This window comes from Oryctolagus cuniculus, chromosome 9, assembly GCF_051225735.1.
Source record: "Oryctolagus cuniculus isolate XC-2025 breed Fujian yellow rabbit chromosome 9, ASM5122573v1, whole genome shotgun sequence".
NCBI lineage: Eukaryota > Metazoa > Chordata > Mammalia > Lagomorpha > Leporidae > Oryctolagus > Oryctolagus cuniculus.
Genome location: NC_142875.1, coordinates 11,663,611 through 11,689,259, shown reverse-complemented (window position 1 = coordinate 11,689,259; position 25,649 = coordinate 11,663,611). Strand labels below are relative to the sequence as shown.

The 25,649-nt window shown below is 43.1% G+C and overlaps 1 protein-coding gene across 3 annotated transcripts in view; it reads right to left on the bottom strand.

Annotated features, from left to right (window-relative positions):
• NALCN (sodium leak channel, non-selective) overlaps positions 1–25,649 on the bottom strand; it is a 368,383-nt gene that overhangs the window by 25,060 nt on the left and 317,674 nt on the right. For all 3 annotated transcript variants that reach the window (XM_089303460.1, XM_051849987.3, XM_089303461.1), the window contains 11 exons: positions 25,506–25,575; positions 21,911–22,002; positions 21,704–21,826; positions 18,608–18,664; positions 18,242–18,362; positions 18,015–18,146; positions 16,926–17,093; positions 15,179–15,283; positions 10,213–10,319; positions 4,036–4,156; positions 3,852–3,950 (listed from right to left, as the gene is read on the bottom strand). In XM_089303460.1, the coding sequence (XP_089159586.1) occupies positions 3,852–3,950; positions 4,036–4,156; positions 10,213–10,319; positions 15,179–15,283; positions 16,926–17,093; positions 18,015–18,146; positions 18,242–18,362; positions 18,608–18,664; positions 21,704–21,826; positions 21,911–22,002; positions 25,506–25,575 (1,195 nt within the window). The remainder of the gene's footprint in view (positions 1–3,851; positions 3,951–4,035; positions 4,157–10,212; positions 10,320–15,178; positions 15,284–16,925; positions 17,094–18,014; positions 18,147–18,241; positions 18,363–18,607; positions 18,665–21,703; positions 21,827–21,910; positions 22,003–25,505; positions 25,576–25,649) is intronic.

Sequence of the window (25,649 nt, the reverse complement as noted above, 5' to 3'; positions counted from 1 at the left end):
CTCTTTGTCTCATTTGTCTCCACTGACTTAGGTCTACTTCTGTTTTGTACATAGGCAAGTCCCTCTTGGGGCTGTCTACGATATGTCTAATTTTCTATCGTCCCAATACTGATGCTATTTTAATTACTATAGCTTGTTTTATCTCCTTTTCCACTATTATTATTACCCTATCAATTTGACTTTTTTTTTTTTTTTTTTGACAGGCAGAGTGGACAGTGAGAGAGAGACAGAGAGAAAGGTCTTCCTTTTGCAGTTGGTTCACCCTCCAATGGCCGCCGCGGCTGGCGCGCTGCGACCGGCCGCGCTGATCCGAAGGCAGGAGCCAGGTGCTTCTCCTGGTCTCCCATGGGGTGCAGGGCCCAAGCACTTGGGCCATCCTCCACTGCACTCCCGGGCCACAGCAGAGAGCTGGCCTGGAAGAGGGGCAACCGGGACAGAATCCGGCGCCCCGACGGGGACTAGAACCCGGTGTGCCGGCGCCGCAAGGCGGAGGATTAGCCTAGTGAGCCGCAGCGCTGGCCTCAATTTGACTTTCTTAAAGGACAGTTACAGCTTTTGTTACTCTTGGACATTATGAATATTCTTCATTGTCTGTACCATTAATTTTCATCCTAATCTTTGTGACTTTCTTCTATCTCCTCCTTTCTTCATTTTTACTTTGCTATCCTTAGTATACCTTATTGAGATAGTTCACATATTAACATTTAACCTTTGATTTTTCTCTAATTTATACACTTAAAGTGATAAATTTCTCTCTAGCTACTGATTTATCTATACCTTGAGAATGTTTATGTGATATTTTAAAGATTTACCTCTAAATGTTTTATGGTTTTCTATTAATTCTTCTTTAAGTTGCAAATAAGTTTGAATGATATCTTTTTTAAAAAATTATTATTTTTTATTTGAAAGACAGTTACAGAGAGATGTACAGCCAGAGTGAGTGTGAGAGTGAGAGAGAGAGGTCTTCCATTTGCTGGTTTTACTCAACAAATGGCTGCAATGGCCAGAGCTGAACTGATCCGAAGCCAAGAGCCAGGAGCTTCTTCTGGGTCTCCCATGCAGGTGCAGGGGCCCAAGGACTTGGTCCATCTTCTACTGCTATCCCAGGCCATAGCAGAGAGTAGATCAGAAGTGGAGCAGCCAGGACTCGAACTGGTGCTCATATGGGATGCAGGTGCTGCAGGCCAGGGCTTTACCCTGCTGTGCCACAGTGCCAGCCTCAGAATGTTGTCTTAATATTTCCAAGTTATGAGGTATTTGGGAATCTTTTATGATACTAAGAGAATATACTCTGTACATTATCAGTTCTTGGGTAATTATTGTTTTATTGCCTTTTGGAGAATACATTTTTTACTTGAAAATAATATATATTTCTAAATTGTGGGGAACAGGGTTCTTTTTATGTCCATTAGATCTCATTTTTATTGTTTCAAGTGTATTGATGTGAAATTAAGTGTATTACTCAAACATAAGGTCTCACTGTAGGGAAATCAGAAAAGAAAAACCAAATTACTGATACTCATTTGGAGCTTTGTGAAAAGGCTTCCATTTCTGAGGAAGACCTATTTTTGGACAACTCTGAATCCTAAAAGCATTACCCCCACAGTTTTCCTTACTCCGCATCTGTATCTCTATTCCTCCATATCGAGAACTCATTTTTTTATCCTTGGGTACAGCCATTAAGACAGGTACTCCCAGAGGGCACACATCTCTGTGTGTTTAGTGTGTAGTTTAGTCTGTTATGTCCTTAATGCAAGGACCAGTGTCTCCCACCTGGCAGGTGCTCAGTCAGCCTGTTGAATGATTGAATAACAAATAAATGCTCTTATCTAGCAACTTCTTCTCATTTCCCCCTTTCTCCCAGCTTCTGTTTAGCAGACCGACCACGCACTGCAAACAGTCCCTCGCTTCCTGCCTCCTTCAGAACAAGCAGCGATGGAAGTGGACCTCCCTGACGCTCTGCGGACCCAGCCAGAACTCTAAGTTCACTGTGCCCTCTTCCAGTTACTGACCACTTCATGTTGCTGCGTTATGTTGCTGAGCTGTAGGCAGCCACAGGACCCCAGTCCCCTGACATGTGTGCCTGCCACAGCGCCTCGGATGGACTCTAAGCAAGCGGTGCCCAACACTCCTGTTAACTGGCTGATTCACCTCTGCTCTCGGCCTGGAATTCCCAGTGTCTACTCCATGTGGCAAGGCTCAAAGGCATGTAGAAAGACCCATATTCCTCTTTCTGCTTGGTATTAGACTGAACACACTGTGGGACTCAAAAAAAATCTCATTGTGTAAGAGTATTAGGAAGTAAAATAGAGGGGCTGGGTGACACCCTCACTACTGTGCTTCTGCATTTCTGTGGGCAGGAGTGGCATTGTGCCCAAAGAGGGTTTTGTGAACTGCACCCTCTGGAAGCCTGAATGAAATGACATACTCATTAGGCACACATCAAAGGTGGCCATTGACTACTGAGTAAGTGGTACCACACACGTAGAGTCCCATGTGTGGCCACACAAACCAGAGGTCTCTGGTGTATGCATGGGAATCAGGCCTTGCCATGAATGACGTGAAACAGCGCAGAGCTTTGCGGGCCAATCTAGCTTTAATTCAGTGCAGAGCAATAGTCGACATCTTTCTACGCTCGCCTTGGGGAAGTCACAGACCCTGCACACTATGCACTGATTCTGAATTCTGACGCCAGTTTTTACTCCTTAAAAGGTTGAGACACTGTGGCATACTAAGCTAGGCTTCTGCCTGCAGCACTGGCATCCCATATGAGTGCTGGTTTGAATCTCGGGTGCTCCTCTTGTGATGCAGCTCTCTGTTTATGGCCTGGGAAAGCAGTGGGAGATGGCCCAGGTACTTGGGCCCCTGTGCCCACGTGGGAGACCTGGGGGAAACTCCTGGCTCCTGGTTTTGGATCTGCTCAGCTCTGGCCCTTGTGGCCATTTGGGGAGTGAACCAGTAGATGGAAGAAGATCTTCTGTCTCTTCCTTTCTCTGTCTGTAACTCTGCCTCTCAAATAAATAAATAGATCTTAAAAAAAAAAAAAAAAGCTTGAGAGATGTGATTGCTGCTTTTCCAACCATGCATTTCAGAGTTGTGAGAACTGATAGTAGCATATGTCAAATCTTAATCCATAGTAAGTGCTCAAAAGTTGTTTGCATTTCAGTGATTATAACTCTAAAAGACTGAGTCTTGTACAACAGATGCCACATCAGCTGTGCCCAGAAACACAAGCACCTCTCCAAAGAGTGCTAACAGAATGTTCTTCCCTGAACTCACGTTTTCACAGGACACTCCATTGCTGTTTTCCCATTCGTGAGCCCTTGCGTTGATGACAGCTGTTATGGACTCTGTGCTTCCTGAGTTCAGGAAGTTTGTAAACTTTACATGAAATTAGAAACTCTTTTTATGCTTTGAATTAGGATTTTAAAATTGTACTGTCCCCTGCACCCCATCAAAATTCTGAGTTCACCCACTGAGTTACAAAGAAGCGTATAATTTACATTTTGTGACAGTGATATTACCTGCAATCAGTGAATCCCTTTCATCTACTGTACTTTAATAACTTGCTTCGCATCCTTTCAATCTGAACAATGGGGGATGCGCTTCTCAGTTGTGGGTGAATTAATGACACTGTTACCAAAAGCGTAAATTTAGCAAGAGAATTGTACTCTTAAATCATATGCCTGAAAGGCAGCAAGGAGGTAGCTTGTAAAATAGTCCCGGAGATTATTTACATCAGTCACCTTAGAGTTTAATGTGACTTCATGCCGTGTGTGGGGAAAAAAAGAGCTCAGAGAGAGAGGCTAGAGAAGAAGAAACCCGGTGGTGTTCAGATGGAGAATTCTTACCTTGTTTTCATTGAAATTAGCAATAACAACTCCAACAAAAAGGGTCAGTCCAATCATACAACCCAGGAATACAAAAACATGAATATAGATTCCATGGATCTGCATAAATGAGAACGAGGGTTATTCATCAAAGCCAAGGAAAGCTGCTCTTGAAGCATTCAAAAGATTCCATGCACTTGCTTACCGGCCCCACACGATGAATAATAACATCCCTCACTTCCACCCAGCCTTTCAAGGAGAGAACTTCAAACAATGCCAGCATCGCATTGCCCACGTTGTCAAAATTAAAGTTCCGAGGATTCGCCCTGCAATTCAGAAAGAGGAATGTCCTGTGAAATGCCAATGAGATGCACCCTAAGGCAAATATCTCCAGCTCTTTCCAACCCTGGGTACTGGGGGGTGGGGGTAGGAACAGTCTGTGTGTGGGAAGGGGGGCTATACAGAATCTGTATGTGGAAATCACAAGGATGCAGTAATGTGTTACAATTTATTAATTATGTTCCTTAGGTAACCATGGGGTGTTCTCCCTTTACAACTCCATTTAAAATGCTAAGCAACTCTAGTTTTAGCTCCAGAACCTCTGCCCGTTTCCACCCTGTTCTGATGACATGGAGGATGGGAAAGATGATTTCAGAGGTTTGTACAAAGGAGCACTGGATTTTGGATGTGACTTTGGAAATAGTTTTATAATTGCAAACCCTAAAGGCATAAATTGTAATTTCCTGCCTTCGTGTAGAAAATGCAAAAAGAGTAGAATTTGGCCATTTTGTGTCATCACTGTGAACTTGATCCTATACGTTAGTGATGTATTTGGAGGTCACTGAGATAGTAAGAAGTGTTTGCTGAGGCTGTGTGTGTCCCAATCATTCTCTCCCAGTGAGTTTTTTCTCTAACTCCAAGTGTTCTCAACAGAGCCTCCCTATGGTCCCCACAGCTGACTCTCGAAATATCTTGGTGCTACTATTAACTATGGGGATGTCTCCTTTCTGGTTTCCCTGGAAGGTTTCGACTTTTTCTTCCCGTCTACAAAAGTGATCCTTTCTACTCTGTTGCCTCTTCTTTCAACATTACAGTGTTAGTCAACATTTGTGTTGTTAAGAAAAGAGACTTCCAGTGTTTCCCTCCCTTTCTTCATTATTAGAGGATATTTTCAACAATTAAAAGGTTTCTAGAACTGCACACTGAAAAAATTATACTATAATACTATATCTATTCCCTGAATCTAATGAACAATTGGTGCCTATCAAAATTCTATGTTAATCATTTCCTGCTGCTGTCTCATTGATCAAAATTTAACTCATGAAAAGCAACATTCAGAAAGAGCTGGAGGAGGATTCTGAGTTAGTATTTTTCTATCATCTTTTATGCTTTTTAAACTAGAGAGACAATCATGAGATGTACTGTTGTAGGAATTTCTTTAATACTAAATGGATAGAGATCTAATAAGAGAAAAAACACAAAACTAAAACATCTAAGGGTTTAAGGCTGATTGGTGGAGATATTTTCTATATTGTACATCAGCCCCACTCAGAAATTCACATTTTGGAATCCTGATTAATATTTCTATATGAAGGTCCAAATATATATTCTTTTAGATTTTGTCAGCAACCTGTCCCTTGAGGGATTTCAATGAAGTCTCATATATTTTACAGAAGATAGAAATTTCAAGATTTGACAGTTGCCACAATTTGCTTGAATATGGAGTTTTTAAGCCAAGTGAGGCATTTTTCAGCTCTGATGTTGAACTTCCTCACTCATCCATTTTCATTATGTAAAAGTGCTTTTTTAGCTGCATTTGTAGCAACATAAACTACTTCCACGCACCTTGTTCCTTAGAAGTTAGAATGACTTGCAAATACACTTTAAGGCTAAACCAAGAAAAACAAAAATGTAGTCTCATAGAGCTAAATAGTTGAAAATATATATCACATATGTATTTTTAAAAAGTGCTTTTCTTAGCTTTAATAATATATGATGGTTATTTATGTTTTGCTCACGCTAGCAAAAAGTTAGAGACCTTATCAGTAATAACGGATGACTTCAATAAATCTCAAACATACTCCACGTTGTCACTTTACATAGCACACTTCCTTGAACTGAGAGGCAAGGTTATTTAAGTGCCACCTTTTCTGGAGGCATAGGGGCCTATTTGTGTTCTACCACATTTATGAAATTATGTTATTTCATTTTTTATTTTCCTAGACATCGAGCTCCAAGATGGGCAGGGGCCATAGCGTAACCAAGCTGTGTCACAGTGACAGCATAATTCCTGCTGCCTGCCAAGCACTCCACACATGTTTTGAAACTGAACATTGTACTCTGTTGAATTTTGTGTCAGACAGGCTATTTTCCTATATCCCAGACCTCTGCTTGAAATGCAACACCAATATTCACAATATATGATATGTTTAATCATTTTACAGAGTGCTTTTTATCTCATCAAGTCTGAGTGATTCAGAAGAAAATGAATGTATTCATCTCAAGATAGAATATAGAAACTAGACGTCTCCTGAATTAGATAGTACATATTTATTTTCTAATTATAATTACCAAAGCATTCCTCTAGGCACATTCCCAGATATAAACTGTGTTCTTCATTATAATTTAGCCAATATAAAATTACAAAGTTATTTTGCCTGATTAGCTTATTAAAGAAGGAAAATGTAAACACAGTTATTGTTACAATTGACATTTACTAGACTAAAGATTTTTGTTTCATTACAACTAATCCAGGTCACAACTTCCTGGACAAATGGATGGAAGCAATGTTCCATGGATACTCACGGTTTTAAAATTTCATTAACCTTGAAATCCCCAGTGAGATCTCCCATAAAATAACCCATTTAAATTAACTTTGATTTAAAAATTATATTTCGCTGGCTTTGGTACACCACAGGGTGGGTATGCTCTTCTCTGAACATTGCCTTGCAACGTGTTCCAGCTTCTCCCAGACATCTTGGGGGTGGACCTGAGGCTCTTTTCAGACTCAAGGTGAATCTCAGTTTAAAAGTCAACTCCAGGTGCTTCTCCTGGTCTCCCATGGGGTGCAGGGCCCAAGGACTTGGGCCATCCTCCACTGCACTCCCGGGCCACAGCAGAGAGCTGGCCTGGAAGAGGGGCAACCAGGACAGAATCCGGTGCCCCGACCGGGACTAGAACCCTGTGTGCCGGCGCTGCAAGGATTAGCCTATTGAGCCACGTTGATAAGCACCTGGCTCCTGCCTTCGGATCAGCGTGGTGCGCCGGCTGCAGCGCACCGGCAGCAGCTGCCATTGGAGGGTGAACCAACGGCAAAGGAAGACCTTTCTCTCTGTCTCTCTCTCACACTATCCACTCTGTCAAAAAAAAAAAAAAAAAGTCAACTCCATTTGTCATCACATCTGTGGTCTCATAACCTGTACAAGAACCCTCTGCAGCCACTCAGGCCTGACCCGTGGGCTGAGGGGAGGAAGAGTGCTGGCCATGCTCTCTGATCCACTCCTCCTCTCCAGGCCATAATTACCTGACTAGGGTGGGAAGGAGTGGAGTTGAAGACATGGGGTGGAAGCACTGTGTACCTGATGCTACAGGACTGTGGCCACGGATCCTCTCATCATGGCGGACGTCACTCTCTCATGCAGTGAACTTGTGTGCTCCTAAGAAACACTCCCTGTCTTTACCATGTTTCTAGCTCCTGTAACATCCGTCCCACATGCACTTTTTTTTTTTTTTGACAGGCAGAGTGGACAGTGAGAGAGAGAGAGAGAAAGGTCTTCCTTTATCGTTGGTTCACCCCTCAATGGCCGCTGTGGCTGGCGCACCGCGCTGATCTGAAGCCAGGAGCCAGGTGCTTCTCCTGGTCTCCCATGTGGGTGCAGGGCCCAAGGACTTGGACCATCCTCCACTGCACTCCCGGGCCACAGCAGAGAGCTGGACAGGAAGAGGAGCAACTAGGACAGAATCCGGTGCCCTGACTGGGACTAGAACCCAGTGTGCCAGCGGCGCAGGTGGAGGATTAGCCTATTGAGCCACCTTGTTCTGGACTGTCACCTTGCCTCAACCTCCTGCCTTGCTGATCAACTGCTCCCCATCCCTGGCAGGAGACTCCCTCCTGGAGGTGTGCTTTCAAATACCAACTAACCCACGCAGAGTGCACAGCCCCAAACACCTGCTTTGTGAGGCTTTCGCATGACAAGTCACTCTACACCTGCCCTAACCACACCATGACCAAGTACCAGCCAATGAGGGCAGCTCCTGTGCCCCTGAGCCTGCTGGAAACTGTTCAAGCTGCCCAACCCCAAGCCCACTTGGCCTGACTCCCTCCCTGTTCCTGCCCCCAGGAAACCATAATACAGATTTCACCACAGTTCTCTGCCTCTGCCTGTCTGGTGACCAACCTTGGTCTTCCCTGTGGGGGCCTTCATAGTGTGGTGTGACCCCTCCTGTTGGGAAGAGTGAGGAACCACCTTTTTGACGGCAGTTGTCACCCGGTCTGTTGGCCTTCCTCTAGCTCAGATTTTCTATCAATTCCAGAACCCTCCTCAGCATGGAGTGCTCCACTGTGTCATTCCCATGATGAGCGTGCTGTCTCCAGGTAACTGTCCCCTGCACACAACCCTTGGCCAGGCAGGTGGCCCTAGGCGATGACTGTGTCACTCTCCTGGGATGCCAGATAACCTTGTCCTGCATATGGTGAAGAGCAAGGTGGCCTGTTCTTGTCTTGCCAATATCTGACCAGAAATGACCCTCCTGGAGCAGGAAGCATCCTCAACCATGGCACTCCCTATGCCCGACTTCAGTTACTTCCAGGACCCTATCTTTAAATGTAGTGCTTTCTTGTATAAACCAGAACTGGGTGATAGAGGCAGATAATCTTGTACTAAGTCCTTCTGGGACTGCTCTAGTTGCTTTCTTTGGAATGTAAAGATACTCTATCCGCTAGTGACCTCGCTTTGTGGCTTTATCCAAGGTTCCAAAACATCAGAAAAATTCTGCTTGATGCCCTGACATAATTATTTATGATATAACGTAGTTTCATTTGACAAAAATACACTTTAATTCTTCTTTACTGTTTTACTTTAATGGAAATCAGACTGCTTTTCCAGCTGGCATGAGAAAGATGGCATCCCCATATATTGTATTTCTTCACCCACAGATCCAAAATTCATCTTGTTTTATAGTTCTCAGGCATTGTAAAATAGTAAAATCTCAATACAAAGCATAGCCACTTTTTATAAAAGTAAACTTCGTATTAAAGAAGTGCCAAGACAAGGTAATAAATAGTGAGTCGTACAGTTTGGTGGGTGAAATGCTATTCCTGTGAAAGAGTTTGGACATGGAGAAGAAACCATGAATTGTGACAAAAGCAGAGGCACTGGCGTTCATGTCTTATTCCAAGAGCCAAAAAGAAATTTTAAAAATAGATAACAATAAGGATATAAATGAAGTTGATGGAACACTCAGTTCATCAACGAAGCACACTGGGAGATTCTGTTCATAGTCACTAACAAAAATAGGGGAGAAAGAAGGTCCTAGGTACTTTTGGCTTTGACAGAAATGCTTGTGGAACATCAGGAAAAAATGAATTTTTAAGACAGAATTAGATATTAACAACTGTGTTACTGATTATTCCTTTCCAGAATTCCAATCATGGAGAGCTTTCCATGTGAGTAGGCTTTAAAATTGAAATTATTTTATGATTTTAGGTTCTGTATGACTGTTACAAATGAGATTCACCCTTAATAGTACAAACTCAGGATGAGTTTGGTTTTGATTAAGCAGAAAATCATTTTTTTTTAAAAAAATAACCTCACTTTTAAAAGTAATTTGAATTCACATATATACTTTAAAAGTGCTAGACAAATACTGAGGTACTATTTAACAGGTTTATGAGGCTTGTTGATGTTATTTTTGTATCCTATTGTAGACCAGTGCTTTGCCCTGTATTACTTAAAATCAGTTTTTTTATTTGACAGATAGAGTTAGACAGTGAGAGAGAGAGACAGAGAGAAAGGTCTTCCTTCCGTTGGTTAACCCCCCAATGGCCACTATGGCCAGAGCTACGCCCATCCGAAGCCAGGAGCCGGGTGCCTCCTCCTGGTCTCCCATGCGGGTGCAGGGGCCCAAGCACCTGGGCCTTCCTCCACTGTACTCCTGGGCCACAGCAGAGAGCTGGACTGGAAGAGGAGCATCCGGAATTAGAACCCGGCGCCCATATGGGATGCCAGTGCCACAGATGGAGGATTAACCAAGTGAGCCATGGCTCTGGCCCCTTAAAATCATTTTAATATCTCTAGCAGAATTCCTTTCCATGTTATCCTGATTTTCAAACTTATACTGACAACTATAACGTTCTTCAGGAATTTTCTTTGGATATGCTTACCAGACACGGGGTACCCAGAAACCAGGCTTTTTCTCTCCAGGTCTTAATTTTAAATTTAAATTCTTGGAAACACTGACATTGATTCTGAATATACCATTGCAATCTTCCTAAAGGAGGGGGGGGGAAAGAAAATGAGAAAATGAACTCAGAAAAGATAAAAGCTAGAGACAGTTCTTACATGGAATAGCAAAGGCTCTTTAATGAACAGTAGAGACGAGAACACCTACCCAGCAAGTGGCGACAAAGACTGAACATTGGCAGTAAAAGCTGATGCTGAAAACATTAGCAGGTGGACCAAGGATCTGAATAGACGTTTCTCCAAAGGAGACTCTCAAATGGCCATATTAAATGGAAAATTCAAGAAATGAATAATTCTTAAGTTTGATGATGGTGTACAGTTATAATTGTTCTATTATTAGCTGTTGTTGTTGTCAATCTCTTACTGGGCATACATTATACATTAAGCCTTAGCATTGGTACACAGGTACAGGAGAAAACATTGTAGTAGGGACTGGTACTTTCTGTGGTCTCAAGCACTCATGTAACATCTCAGGATGTAGCTCCCATGGATAACAGGGCTACTGTAACAATAAGCAGTGGCAGGCATGCCAGGTAATCAGAATCATCACACTGGAACCTCATATGCTGGGGCAAGAATGTAGAATAGTACAGCCACTTTGGAAAATTGCCCAGCATTGCTTAAATGACTAAATAAGGGTCACCACATGACCCATCAATTCAGCTCACAGCTATCTACCCAAGAGAAAGTGCATGTGCACAGAAAGATGTACACAGATATTTACACCTGCACGATTCATAACAGCCAAAAGGTGGGAACAACTCACCTGTCGATTACGGGACAAACGGCAAAGCAAAAGTGGCACATTCACTCAATAGGATAAGATGCAGCTATCAAAAGGGATGAAGTATTGACATATGCTACAACACGAATGGCCCTTGAAAACATTACGCCAGACGAAAAAGCAGTCACAAAAGATTGTATGTTAGATGACTCCATTCATACAGGAGTCCAGTAATTTAAAACTTCACAGAGATAAAAAATAGATTATTGGTTGCTTAGGGGTAGAGGTAGGTGGGTGGGTGATAAAGGGATGAGGAAAGAAAAGAATTTCTTTCTCAGGTGATGGAAATGCTTAATGGTTACAGAATTCTAATTATGCTACTAAGCATGCGCCTGCGTGAAGGCAGTGAGTTCTTCAGTATGTGAGTTGTCTCTAGAACAAAGCTGTCAAAAATGTTTTAAAAATGAAATATGACTGTGAGGTTTTTGACTCATTTCCTGCTTTCCTTTTGGTTATTGTTAACTTGAGTTCTTTGGCAATGATTATCATTTTTTCAATCTAACTCCATTCAGGGTTTCTTGATAGCCATCTGGATGTCTTAACTGCAATTCAATTTTATCCCTAAAATATGTCTCCTCCTGGCTTCCTCACTTCTGGCCATGGACCTATAGGCTGCCAGCACCCAGCATCTGCACCTCAGAGAAGTCTGGGCCTTCCCCACCCCCAGGGTCCATGTCTCCATTCTCATCCCAATGCCAACACCACCTGTTTCTGGGTTGTCAAGAAAATTCTTCAAAATAAAAATCTTCTAACACAAATAATATATCTTTAACTTATAAGGCATAAACAAAAGGCAAGAAATTTATAGTTACCCAGAAGCAAACATAATTAATAGTTTCACATATATTCTTATGCATACACAAGATCATACAGTTTTTGTCCTTCCATGGTTCATTTTTTTGTGTTGAAATATATTGCAATTATCTTTTCATAACCATACTTATTGATCTGTGGCACTATTCTCAAAGGTATCCCATGACATATTTGGCTTACTGCCAAGACAAAGCTGTCTTTCTGACCCCACCTTTGATGGGGTGAAGCAGCTTGGCATCCTGGTTAAATGCAGAGACTGTGGGACCAGGTTGCTTGGACAGGAATCCCAGCTTCCTCACTTACTAGGTGGGTGACCTTGGGTAAGAGTTGTAATCTTTCTGCACCTGTTTTCCTCATCAGTGAGTGGTTAAAAATTCCTAGAGACAGAGCCTTGCAGTTTGTGAGCATTAGTAAGTGCTGGATTCCTTTTAAGACAATCCATGGCTTCTCATTTCTCATCCAAGAAATCCCAAGACCCTGGTCTGGCATTCCAGGCTCCCAAGGGTCTCTCCCTATCCAACATCCCTGGTCTTGTTCAATTCTTCTCTACATAGGAGGTGACTGAGCTTGACACTGACTGCTGGAGATTGGGTTAAGAAGGCTATACCAGTGAGCTCATCGAGTCTTCATAGTGTCATTGTGTGGGACTTCTTTAGAGAAAGAGCTCCAGAGAGAGTAAGTGCCCAGACCAAGCCATCACAGCTACTAAAGTAGCATGCTGTCTGGGACACCCGGATTCCAAAGCCCATGTCCTTCCTCCTCTACTCTGCCTCCGCACCACGACTTTTGCATGCTCCGTGTCTGACTTCATGCTGCCTGCTTCCCTTGTGAGGTCCCCTCCTGTTCTCCTCCAGTCCTAGCTCCCCACCACAGGCTTCCCAGCGTGGTACTTGCAGTTAGAAACCCGAGTTCCCATACAAAAATCAGATTGCACATTATTTCTGCTTCTTATGTGCTCTCTAACTGCAGACTATATTACAGCAACTTGAACATGAAACGTATGTTCTGACTAGACAGAGAATGTTGCAAACAGCCTTCTATAGGTTTGATTTTATTTCTCCCATCATGGTACCTTGGATAGAGCTGGTATTATGGAATAATGATTTGTCAGAGGCATCCTCAGAGCTACTTTACAGAGCTTTGGTGACTAAGCTCTGGACTCTGTATCCCTCTCTATATTGATCTCAAGACATCTGCTGTCAAGTTTTAAAACACAAGCAGAGGAGAAAGAGCAAAGGCAAACACCGAGACAATACGGCAGTCTCCCACCAGGACAGCTTGGCCCCCACAGCACGAGGCTCGTGGCATTTCAACACAGGCTGTCGGATCCCAACACTGGTGTAGCTGGTCTCCCCTGGACCCTGGGTTTTCTTCTTTTAGAAAGATGGCCTGAAGCTCAGGGCTACAACCGATGTCCTCTTCATTCACATGGCGTTCTTGGCCTCAGCCTCTTATTAATTGGGATCAGATAAGATGTAAACACTCAGATTACTGCTCTTTTTATAAATTTCTTCCCAACAATTTCTGCATGGTGCTGATTCTCTCTGCAAAGGCCAAGTCCCCTTCGGCTCTCCTTAGGAGCTTCCTGCAGATCCCACTGCTCCAGGAAAGAGAATAAATGCATCATATCTGTGAGTCTGCTCATCCACAGGGCGTTCTGTTCCCACGTGGGTCACCAGTCTTCAGCTTGGGCTGGGGATGAGCACATACTGTAAACTCATCATGCCCTTAGGCCACTATTAGTACACTGAGTTATCCAGGATTCATAGCAGGCTTCGTCGTGAAATGCTGTTATTATCTTTTTGGCTTCTATTCAGTGTGGATCTAAAATAACTCTTGTTTCCTTACACAAACTTGTGGACTGAAATGTCCTCTGTATCACTCTCTTCATTTGTTAATTTGGATCATCATGACCTTCATACCATGTTCCTTATTATGTCTTCTTAGGTTTCTGGAATGTCTCTTCCTACCTGGCACTTCCCGAAAAACTTCATATTAACATAATTTATAATGAATGTATTTTGACTAGACAAATGCTATCTGTATTCACATTTTATAATAATGGCTAATGTTTTCATAAGATCTATATTAGCCATTTTTACTAGAAATATGTAATATTGTAGTTCAGCTGTATTTATGCCCTCTGGAGACACACATTTTACTGAAATTAAGGCATTATTTTAATTGAATCGAAGAGAAAATACTTTTACTATTTTATATAATAGCAGTATTGGGTTTTCCTTATTAATCTACTTATAAAACAAGAAAGAAGCTTAAGGGAATAGGACTCTGGATCATTTAACAGAGACTGGCATGCTATTACCCTGACTGTGTGTTTTTTCTCCAATGTGCACCACTAAAGCACCCTTCCCAGCCTCCCTCTGTCCTGGAATGCTGAGTTCCGTCCCATGGAATGCAGGTTGATGTGAGGTGTGCCCCTTTTACGCAGAGCCCACAGCCCTCTGAGGTACCTGCTGGCTAAAGGGGGAAGACTCAAGACACAGCACAGGGTGGGGGGAGAAGACAGACAAATCTGAGACCCTGAGCAGTGGTGTGCAGGAGAGCTGTGCAATCCAGACACCACAGTCTGCCAAGCTACTGCCATCATGGGGCTGCTACAGCAGCTGACCTCCTCTGCACAGCACTGACTGAAGAGCAAAGAACCGGAAAGGCTGTGGTGAAAGTGTTCCAGCTTGGTCTCTGTGGGGGTTTCTGTGGTTTTCATAAAGGGGAAGCCGCTGGGCAGGTAAGCGCGCACATGGAGGGGTCGGCTGCCTCAGGGGAGAAGTTGAGCCTACAGATGTAAGGGGAAGGGGATGTGGGAATCAGACTCCCCCCTTGTATCTTTTTCACCTGGGCTGCTTGCTACTGTGTCTCTTGTAAGGGCTGCTTGCTGGTGTGAGTCTTGCATCTTTTTGCACGGGCTGCTTGCTCAGATGAGTCTTTGGCTGATGGGAGGGATGGTCAAGGTAGGGAAGAACTGAAAGGAAAGTGTCCAGGGCTCACAGCTATAAACATCTGCAATCTTGGGTGACTACGCCTGATCTCTCCACCACAGATGAGCCTGAAATTGGAGACAAGAGGAGGAGTCCCTGAGGGGCATTGCAACCTGACAAACCTGTACAGGCCAGAAGAGGCGCAGTGTATGTTCTCAGTAAGGAGTCTGTGGGAAGAGAATTTTCAGTCTGGTCAAAGAATCCTCAGCCTTGGTTACCACTGGCCCCACCTGCTCCCTAAGGGATGGAAGCCACTGCAATTTTCACTTGAAAAGATTGAAAGGGGCACCATACCCTTCGGATGATGTTGGGATCATTGCACTTGGCCAGTTTTCCAGCAAAAAGCTGAACTCCAAAGCTTGCAAAGACAAGCATTAATGTCAGCAAGAGAATGGAGACCTGGAAGAAATTGTTGAGTTAGTAAATCTCTCATTTCACACTGAACATCAGATTTGGCTTATTCAGTATATAGACAGGGGCTTTCCAGATAACACTGTGCAGAATTTGCTGGGCTTGATAGTATCTTTTAAATTCCCCACCCTAGGTCTTTCAGTTAGCCTCACTGAAATGCCAGTAGGAGGAAATTAACAAAAGCCTTTGAATTTTTAAAATGAAAACTTAATGACTTTCATATAAGAAAACAAGACGCAGTATTTTTTAAATATAATTTGGGAGTATCTGACTTTAAAATCAACACTCTGCTCTATTGCAGTCCATGGAACAATGGAAAATGCTTACTAACTGTATTCTGCCCATTTGCCCAAAATGGATGCATATCGTCATTAGCAGAGGAGACATTACAGCAACAGTGGCTTTGCCTTCTAGTGTGTTAGAGCATGTATTATGTACGCACAGAGGATGTCATTAATTCAGTCCTGAAAAGCCAGTGTGTTAATTAACTTGTGCTCCCTCTGCTGGCTGACGACTTTGACTTGCAGAGAAAAGGGGCAATGACAGAACAAGCTACGGAACAGCACCGCGGAAGAATTGAAACAGCTGATTTAGCCATACTAAAATTACAGAGAAAGGCACAGATTCTCTTCTAAAATCTGTGATCAAAAGGTTCATCTAGATCAACGCCCAGGTGACATTTTGTTTTCCCTCAATTCCAGCTGTGTGAAAAGTCACAGTGTTACAGATGTGGGCAACAAGAGACCAAATAAGGACTTTTTAAACACATCTTTAAAAAAATATTAGGCACAAAAATTGTAATATTGCAGTATCTTTAAAATACCCCTGGGTCAACTACAGCTATAGCATTGTCTCACCAGGGGTGTTTGTAGAAAGCAAAACACAAAACAAGCTTATGTAAATTAGTTCATGCTTTTCATGCACAAGAATTCATCACTAATAAAAGGAATGCTTTGATCACTGTTTTGTAAGGCAATGATCCCTCTCTAACAGATTGTGAGCAGTGAGACTCTTATTCATTCTTTTATCTCCAGCCCTGTTCTTAGAAGGTCCTAAATCAATGTTTGCCCAACTTAAAAGAATCTTTTCTTTTCAATCATATCTTTAACTATTCATTATTGTATAATGAAGTCACTTAAAGTAGGGTATACCTATGTGTCCCAGTTGAAATGTGTTTTATTTGACTACTCCCAAGATCCAGACACAAATTCTAAGTTGTATGCTTTAGGGGACATACAGAATGTGAGCCCCAATGCATCAATTCACAATCACATTTATGAAGTACACGGTGTTGAGTCGTCTTATCCTTAATTTCCAAATGGGAAGCTAAAATGTAGAGTGGAAATTAGGATAAAGAGGAAAGAATGATTTAGCAGTGAATCTTCTTTGGATTCTCTGTTTATGTATTTCCCAGAGTTTCACTTCAGTTCTCTAAAAATATTCATTGAATTAAATGAGCTAATAAGATAGAAACTTTCATGGGTGAAATTTTAAAGTGTGCATTGTTTTCAGCTGGTGCCATAAGCAAAGTTACAGACTTGACCTTGAGAAACAAGACTCTACCCCCTCATTAGCACCACAGCAGAGATGGACTAAGGAAAACTGGAAGCAAACAGTAACTGTAACGTACCAAAAAAATTTCCTTGAAGCCGCTGAAAAGTTCTCGAACAACTTTCCTCATCTGGGGCACCAATTTGAATATCCGAAGAGGTCTCAGGCACCGAAGAACCATTAGGAGCTGAGCTCCAGATTCAGCCGGCACATTTTGAGGCATCCAACAAAGAAATATCAGGCTCACCTAGAGGAGGAAAGAAATCTCTCTGGAGCTTATACAATTTACCCTGGACTAGCTACATTTGCTGAAATCACCTGGCCACACCTGTCCATTTGGCAGAGATGCCACGTGTTACGTGGGACGACTCACGACTGTGTACTGAGTCTGTTAACTCTAATGAATGTACCTAATCCTGACCTGTTGGAAGCCTCAAAGGGAGGTTAACGCATGTGCACAGGAATGAAATGGGGGAGCCCTGTGTGTCTTGTGTCTCCACTTTTCTGTCCCTTCTCTTGAGCTCTGCCAAGGTCAATGACATTGGAATTCCTTCATCAAGATCATTATTATTTTATTAACGATCTGCCACATGGCACCTGGTAATGATCACACTTCTGTTTGTACCAGCAAAGCACACTAACTTCATCCCTTCTTGGACAATTACAAAAAGTAAAATTTCTTGGAGTCTACTTTTACAATTTTCCAACTGATTTGAACAGTTGAATGGGCACCTGCTACAGCCACATATTTTGCGCACTGGAATCAAGGCAGAGGTATAATGACAATTGCTTTCGTTTGCTTTTTAACAATAAGGGGCTCAATGATCAATAATATGGTTTATATGATACACATATTTTAAGTATAAAAGCCACAAAGAATTGTGTGGGGTAAATTTGCTATTTCAGACCTAATTAACCCTGTCTCATTCATACACAAAATTGCACTTGATCATTATAAACAAGAATGGATAGTTACAATGCTTTTTTTGTTAAGATATGACATGCATGTGCCTTATGTGCATATAATGACTACTATTCATAGTGTATTTAAGAACTCGCTTTGACATCAAAGCCTCTGGAACTCAAACACCTCACTCTTGTAGTAAGAGATACAGGAGATTTTACAAGACCATCACATTTTACATTTAGGAAATAACCAAAGACTTACTAGATATATAAATATGTCCATCACTCCTCCAAAGTCCCTGATGACAGCAGTTGGAGTGAAAAATAAGCCATCTGCCATAATCTTCAGATTAAGCTCAATGCTCATGAATATCACAAAGACGTACTCAGCAATCTGAAATGGGCAGAAGCACTTTGGTCACAATGACCGGGAAAATTGCAGGTCAGTGTTTTACCCGCTGGCTGAGAGCTGAGATGGGGCAGCAGTACCTGCAAAGTAGGTGCGTGCATGACTCTTCGAAAGGGGGATTCGAACATCATGGAAATGCAAGAGCAGATGGTTACGATGATCATGACCCAGTCCAGGTAGGTGACCAGTCCCAGCAAATCACTGCCAGAGAGTGAACACGACGGAGAAACAGAAATGCTGTAGGAAAGGCTGCTAACAGTCAGAGATGTTAGTGTCTGTGGCTTTCTGAACACCACTGCCATTTCTTTTAAATAAATTCCAGTCATCTAACTTCATAGCACTATACTTAGCAAGAAAACAAATGGGAATTTTGGTATTTTTATGCAGCACAAAATAGTACGTGAAAACTTCAAACGGGCATGGTGAGTGGGGTTTGTGAGACTTACTACAGTTGATGATACTTTGTATTCTTCACAGCTCCTGTGACAGGGTCCGTTTTAGATCTGTAAGAGGGAGAGGCAAATGAAATCCTGCAATGTAGCAAGAATGTTAGAGTGTGGCCAGGTCGTATAAACAAACATCACACCTACGTGCAATCTCTACATCCTCTACATAATGACTGCCATAGAATATGTCAACTGTGTGTGGTTTTGGAAGACAGAGAACATTAGAGGAAAGAAAAATAAAAAGAATTTGCAGTTGGTGCTTAGGAAAGTAAAGTTTTAGATTACTCGAAATACTTGGTTTTAGAATTCATGGCTCCATTCAAAATTTCTTACATGGGTATTACAAAATTAAATTTTGACTTTTACTTCAAAATATTCATTGAAAACTATGCCTTAGTAGTTCTAGGAAGCTCTTCATAATTCTTTAATTAAATTTTCCATAAATTAAATAGAGTCTATAATCTTTCAGCCTGCATTTAACTGTAGTCTCATGGAATGATTTAAGGTAAGTTTCTGGGTCGGGGGATTCATAACTTTGACTTTCAGGAAGTCTGTGAAGCATGATGGGTGAGGTCCCTGACAGGCTTTGTGTGTGTTTCTTTCATCATCCAATTCCCCCTCAGCTATGTAGCTGGCGAAAGAGAACCAAGTCACACAAAACAAAGAGGGAATATGTAACCAGAAGTTCACATGGAGGTAGCCAACAAGGTAATTCAATATGGAAAACCCATTTCAGAAGCCAATCAGGTCTATCCTGCTGTCTTCCTTTGTGAGAACACAGGGGAGTTTTTAACGATTACTTTTCAGGCATTTGAGATTGTGAAGGGCCTTCCTGAACAGCAGAGAGAATGGGACTGGTGGTCAGGACACAGCCACACACCTGCTGGGATTCTCCAGCAAACCCCTCCACATCCACAGAGCTAACTGTTTTATTCTTTTGAAGGAGGTTTGTAGAGATGATAGTCTGTGCTCTCTCCGACCCTCTCCAGGTCTGAAATGTCCTAAGAGTGTGTCTGAGCTTCCTAGAGCTCTGGAAAAAGGCACCACAGCCCGGGTTGCTTAAGCTCCAGAGGCTGGGCAGTCAAGGGTTGGATTATCCTGAGAACTGCCAGGGAAGGATTGCTGCAGGCTTGCCCAGCTGACTTGTGGTTGGCATCTCCCGACATGCTGCCGTGGTCTTCCTTCAGTTTGCATGTGTCCACACTTCCTCTTTTTTTTTTCTTTTCTTTTTTTTTTTTTTTTTTTTTTTTTTTTTTACAGGCAGAGTGGACAGTGAGAGAGAGAGAGAGACAGAGAGAAAGGTCTTCCTTTTTGCCATTGGTTCACCCTCCAATGGCTGCCACGGCCGGCGCGCTATGGCCGGCGCCTCGCGCTGATCCGAAACCAGGAGCCAGGTGCTTCTCCTGGTCTCCCATGCAGGTGCAAGGCCCAAGGACCTGGGCCATGCCCCACTGCACTCCCGGGCCACAGCAGAGAGCTGGCCTGGAAGAGGGGCAACCGGAACAGAATCTGGCGCCCCACACACTTCCTCTTCTAATGCAGAAACCAGTCAGTTTGGATGTCCTCACTTTAATTCCATCACCTCTTTAAAGTTCCTGTCTCCAGATGTAGTTACATCCTGACTACTGGGGGTTAGGACTTCAACATATGGACTTTGGGAGGGAGCAACTCAGCTCATAACAGATAGTGATTATCATAGGCTACTGATTAAATTATTTTCTTTAAAAAAAGATTTATTTATTTGCAAGTCCGAGTTACAGAGACAGAGGGAGTGACACACAGAGATCTTCCATTCACTGGTTCACTTCCCAAGTGGCTGAAATGGCCAGGGCTGAGTCAGTTGGAAGCCAGGAGCGTTATCTGGGTCTCCCACGTGGATGGTAGGAGTCCCAAATACTTAGGCCATCTTCCAGGCTTTACCCAGGCCATCAGCAGGCAGCTGGATTGGAAGTAGAGCAGCTGGGACACAAACTGGCACCCATACTGGATGCCAGCATTGCAGGAGGCGGCTTTACCTGCTATGCCACAATGCTAGCTCCAACAATGGAGATCAAATTTTTACTTAACTGATGGCCAGCTACATAAAGAAATGTGGAGGGGCCGGCTCTGTGGCATAGTGGGTTGAGCTGCCACCTGCAGTGCCAACATCCCATATGGGCGCCGGTTCAAGACCTGGCTGCTCCACTTCTGATCCAGCTCTCTGCTATGGCCTGGGAAAGCAGTAGAGGATGGCCCAAGTCCTTAGGCCCCTGCACCCATGTGGGAGACCGAGAGGAAGCTGCTGGCTCCTGGCTTCGGATTGGCACAGCTCTGGCTGTTTTGGCCAACTGGGGAGTGAATCAGCAGATGGAAGACCCCTGTCTCTCTGTCCCTGCCTCTCCTTCTTTCTCTGTGCAACTCTAACTTTAAAATAAATAAATAAATAAATAAATCTTTTTTTAAAAAAGAAAGAAAAGTGGAGAGTTTTTGCACTTCCTCCAGAATTCTTAATGTCTTGAGGATACCTACTTAAAGTTGTTCTTGACCTACATTCACTTCATCCATTGGCTAGGGTCTCCAGAAAAGCAAATTTAGTTTATCTTTTGTATACCTCAGTACACAGAAGCAGTGGCCAGTGAGCTTTCTTCTCCTAACAGGTAGTAATAGAAGCACTAGTCAACTTACTTTCTACTTCACATTATTCTAGAATAAACCAATTGGGGGCATTTTGCTCGTGAAGAAACTACAAGTCTGATAGAAGACACAGACAGTGATCTTCACCTGTCATTTAGTCCCCCTTTGCTTATATATTTTCTGGATAAATACTGGAGTTAGTAACACTGATACACAAGCATTAGGCAACTGCAAAAAACGCACAAAGAAAGGCTGTTATGCACTGTAGCCACATGCGTTTCCTAGAAATGTTAACTACTTTCAACCTTCGCTTGCTTTCAGCCTGGTCAGGTGCTCGGCAGGCAAGGTGGAGCAGCGTGATTAATTAACCCAGGGTTTCCGCGTGACCCCATTAGGAGTACATGTTCCTCCCTCTTCCTGTGACGAACCCCCTGCTGTCTGCACGAGCGGGGCCAGAAACCTGGCTGGAATGAGAGTACTTACGCGTTGAAGCGAGCTCGGACCACCACGCGGCAGAAGTTTCTGAACCTGTGCTCCCGGCCGACAATGAACAGCGGCTTATCGAAGTACGGGTGGTTCTCCCTCAGTTCCTCCTCTTGCACTTTCCTGGAAGGGGAAGGGAAAGGAGAGGAAGGCTAAGGGGAAAGTCCTGCTCCCCAGGGTCTCCAGGGGACGCTGCCGTGCTTCTACCTTTTCATTTCTGCTTGCTCCTTCTTTTCCTGAATCATCTTTATCTCACTGTCTTCTCGCTGCGCGTTCCTGTATCTCACTGTATTGGAATGCTGGAAGGAAATGAAAAGGAGGCATATCACCATGACAGCTTTTTTGAAGGCCAGAAACAGTATCATTTAAAACATTGAGATCACTGACTTTATTTTCCATATACACCCATGTACAGTTTAATGGCCACAATCATCTTAGCAACCATATTTTTATTTAAGTTATTACAAGGGTACTTGAAATAGCTCATGGGAAAATGGAATTAAAAGTGAATCTTCTTTTGGTGCAAACATTTTGAAATCCATGCAGACTTTTCATAATGTGCATTTTCATTAACTTTTGCATGGATTTCACAATTCTTTTGCACCAAAATAAATTTATCACATAATTCTGTAATTTCACAAAGTTTTTGAAGTCTCCATGTATTTATTGAGCTCCTCTTATGTGCCAGGTGTTGGTGCTTTTCTGGTGCTGAGGATTTGGCAAGAGGTAGGGGGAAAAAAAAGACAAAATCCCTGTTCTTGTGGAGTTGATGCTCCAGTTAGGATTGGGGTTGGGGAGGGGGATGGATGAAAAGTCGGTCAGAATAAGCAAGTGTGTGAGGGTATGCATGGTGTTCTGATTAAAAACACAGCAGGAGAGAGGCAGACAACTGTGCTTCTAAATCCATGGGTCAGCATAGATCTCACGATGAAGTTTTCCAAAACTCAAAAGAGGTGAGGGTGCAGGCCACCCAACAGGTGTAGGAACCTGTTCTTTCAGAGGTGAGGTAGGCCTGAGGAGTAGCCATGATGCCAGTGTGCGCAGAGCTGAGAGAGCAAGGAACTGGGTGGCAAATGCAAGGCTGGCGGGTAGCGGGGGCAGGTCCTGCAGGGCCTGACCAGCTGGAGTTGCTGTTCCAACAACTCGACAAACTGAACAGAAAATATTTCTTGGACTTAATGATCTGTATCCTCTATCATTTGGAGTAATTGAGAAGACTGAAATTGTCTAATTTAAATGTGTCCTGTGATGTAAGAAGAGATGAATTATATGGCTGTCTTCTGAAGTGACCAGAGCCCATGACATTTGCTATGGAGAACAGTGAGGATGGATTTTGTCCTAGAGTTATAGGAGAAACAGTAAGAAAGCTTTGAAGAGGCGCACCCCTGGGGTTGAGACTTTCATACAAACACAGCTGTTGTTATGTATGTTTCAACACATATTTTCAAAGCCACATTTTAATCTGATTCTTTTTTTTTTTTTTTTTTTTTTTTTGACAGGCAGAGTGGACAGTGAGAGAGAGAGACAGAGAGAAAGGTCTTCCTTTGCCGTTGGTTCACCCTCCAATGGCCACCGCGGCCGGCGCACTGTGCTGATCCGATGGCAGGAGCCAGGTCTCCCATGGGGTGCAGAGCCCAAGCACTTGGGCCATCCTCCACTGCACTCCCGGGCCACAGCAGAGAGCTGGCCTGGAAGATGGGAAACCGGGACAGAATCCGGCGCCCTGACCGGGACTAGAACCTGGTGTGCCAGCGCCGCAGGGCGGAGGATTAGCTTAGTGAGCTGTGGCGCCGGCCTTAATCTGATTCTTACACTGTACATTTCTACAGAATCACCCTGAAGGAGAGAGTTCTGCATGGAAGTTTGAATGTTCACCTGGATGTTTTCTCCACATAATCTACCTGACTCAAATCAAGTTACAAGCACAGAAGCCACATGTTGGATCCATGTTGAAAACATGGTGGCCAATCAGGTGGAGCTCTGAGTATTAAAAATCGTGGTGGTTACACAGCTCTGTACCAGTTAGAACCACACCAATCAGGTAATGGGGAAGCCAAATGTCTTTTCACCAACTTCTTCTAGTTCCCAGTTTTACCTGAAGCACTTAATAGGGTCATTCTACTTGGACTGAAATATGAGTGTCTTCAACAAATTCATGGACAATGTGCATTATTTAAAAACTATGCAAGGGTCTCAAAATATTTTTTGCACCAAAATAAATTTATCTTTTAATTCCATTTTCCACAGTTTACAGTCTCCTCACAACAGTTTTTGCAGATTGAAAACAGATGTGGTATATTGAATGCCGGACAAACTCTTTAAAAATAATAGATAAGTGGTAAAAAAAAAAAAAAAAAAAAAGACACACAGAAAAATCCCAGTGGCTGTGGCTTTGCTAACACTCCCTTGTTAACCTTCTCTTCTCAAGGGCCACCCCAGGCTCTGAACATTCAAGACTGCTTTCTCAGATACATATCTAAATTCAAATTAAAGTCTGTTTTTCAATCAAGGCTCTACAAAATGATACCTATTTAATATGTACTTTGAGACTCTTCCAACATGATCTTAGCATAGGATGGCTGGTTTGCCAACCCTTAGCTTCCCTGGGTTTTCTCAGGGCTTGCTCCTTCATTTAAATCTCCTGGCTGATGAAGAAGGGTCTTCCCAAACTATGTGTGCTAGTCAGCTTTTTGTTAGCCCAGTGATATGCCTGAGAGAAACTAACTCTATCAAGGAAAAGGAGGCTCTTGGGGCTCATGGTTGTGGAGGTTCACAGTCCAAGAACAGGCAGCCCTATGGGTTGGGTCTCTGCTGAGGGCCGCAGAGGTGAGTGTGGAGTGAGTCAAGGAGCAGAGAGAGCTGTAAGGCCCAGGTAGACTTTTATAAGCAACGCTCTCATGAGAACCGCCTCCCAGTGGCACACCCCTAATGATCTAAAGACTTCCCACGAGACCCAAAGCACCGAAGCACCCCAACTGGATTCTGTCTCCACTTACGACTTTGGGGATTAAACACCTGCATGATTCTGATACCACAGCCTGTTCAGATCCCAGTACCATCCTGTCCGAAATTCCCTACCCCCAGATCTCTGCCTGTGATACTGCTTTACATGACTTTATTCCACTTTACAAGGCAATCCTGTCACAGCAGTAACAAGACTACAGAACATAAAAAGAAATCAGTCCCAGAAACCCCACTATCTGGTGACTTGCTTGTCATTTGTCTCCTTAACCAGAATGCAAGCTCCAGGCAGGCAGTGAGTCTGTCTTGTTTCCTTGCTACTCCTCATCACTCAGAACATGATCTGGCACAGAACACATACTGCATAAACATTTATTAAATCAGTAAGTAAATGTATGCATGACTTGGAGTCTAAAAACAAAGCAACTCTTGGGAAATCCTATGTAGCTCCTGGCAGAAAAATTCTTTCAATCTATATTCTAGAATATTTTGGAGTTAGTGAATAGTCAAAGTTAGTGATGCAAATAATCCCTACACATGCTTTCCATGTCTTTTTAACTTGCAGTCAAATACAACTGATATATTATTTTTGTGGTACTATTTTAACTAAGCCATGTGCTTTGTGTGGAATGTCTGGATTTTTCTACAGTTAATGGACACATTTTGGTAGAAGCTATGTCATTTGTTTCCTGCATTTGCGGATTCCCCGTGGTTTGAAGTCTTAGGAGAGCTGGCAATACGACAGAAAAGATGCAGACGCTGGAATCGTCTAAGCACTCACAGGAATGCATTTTCGTAAATCATCACATTTCCCAATTTCAAATCATTGTTGAGGACTTACGTCTTGAGTCAAAGTTTCAAGAGACTTCCCCCTGCTGATCCTCTGGCTGTTTGATCCGTGTCTTAGTGACCTAGGGCAACCACAACCAACTGGTCAATACAACTCAACATCAGCTTTTGATGCCTAAGCAACGACCATGACATA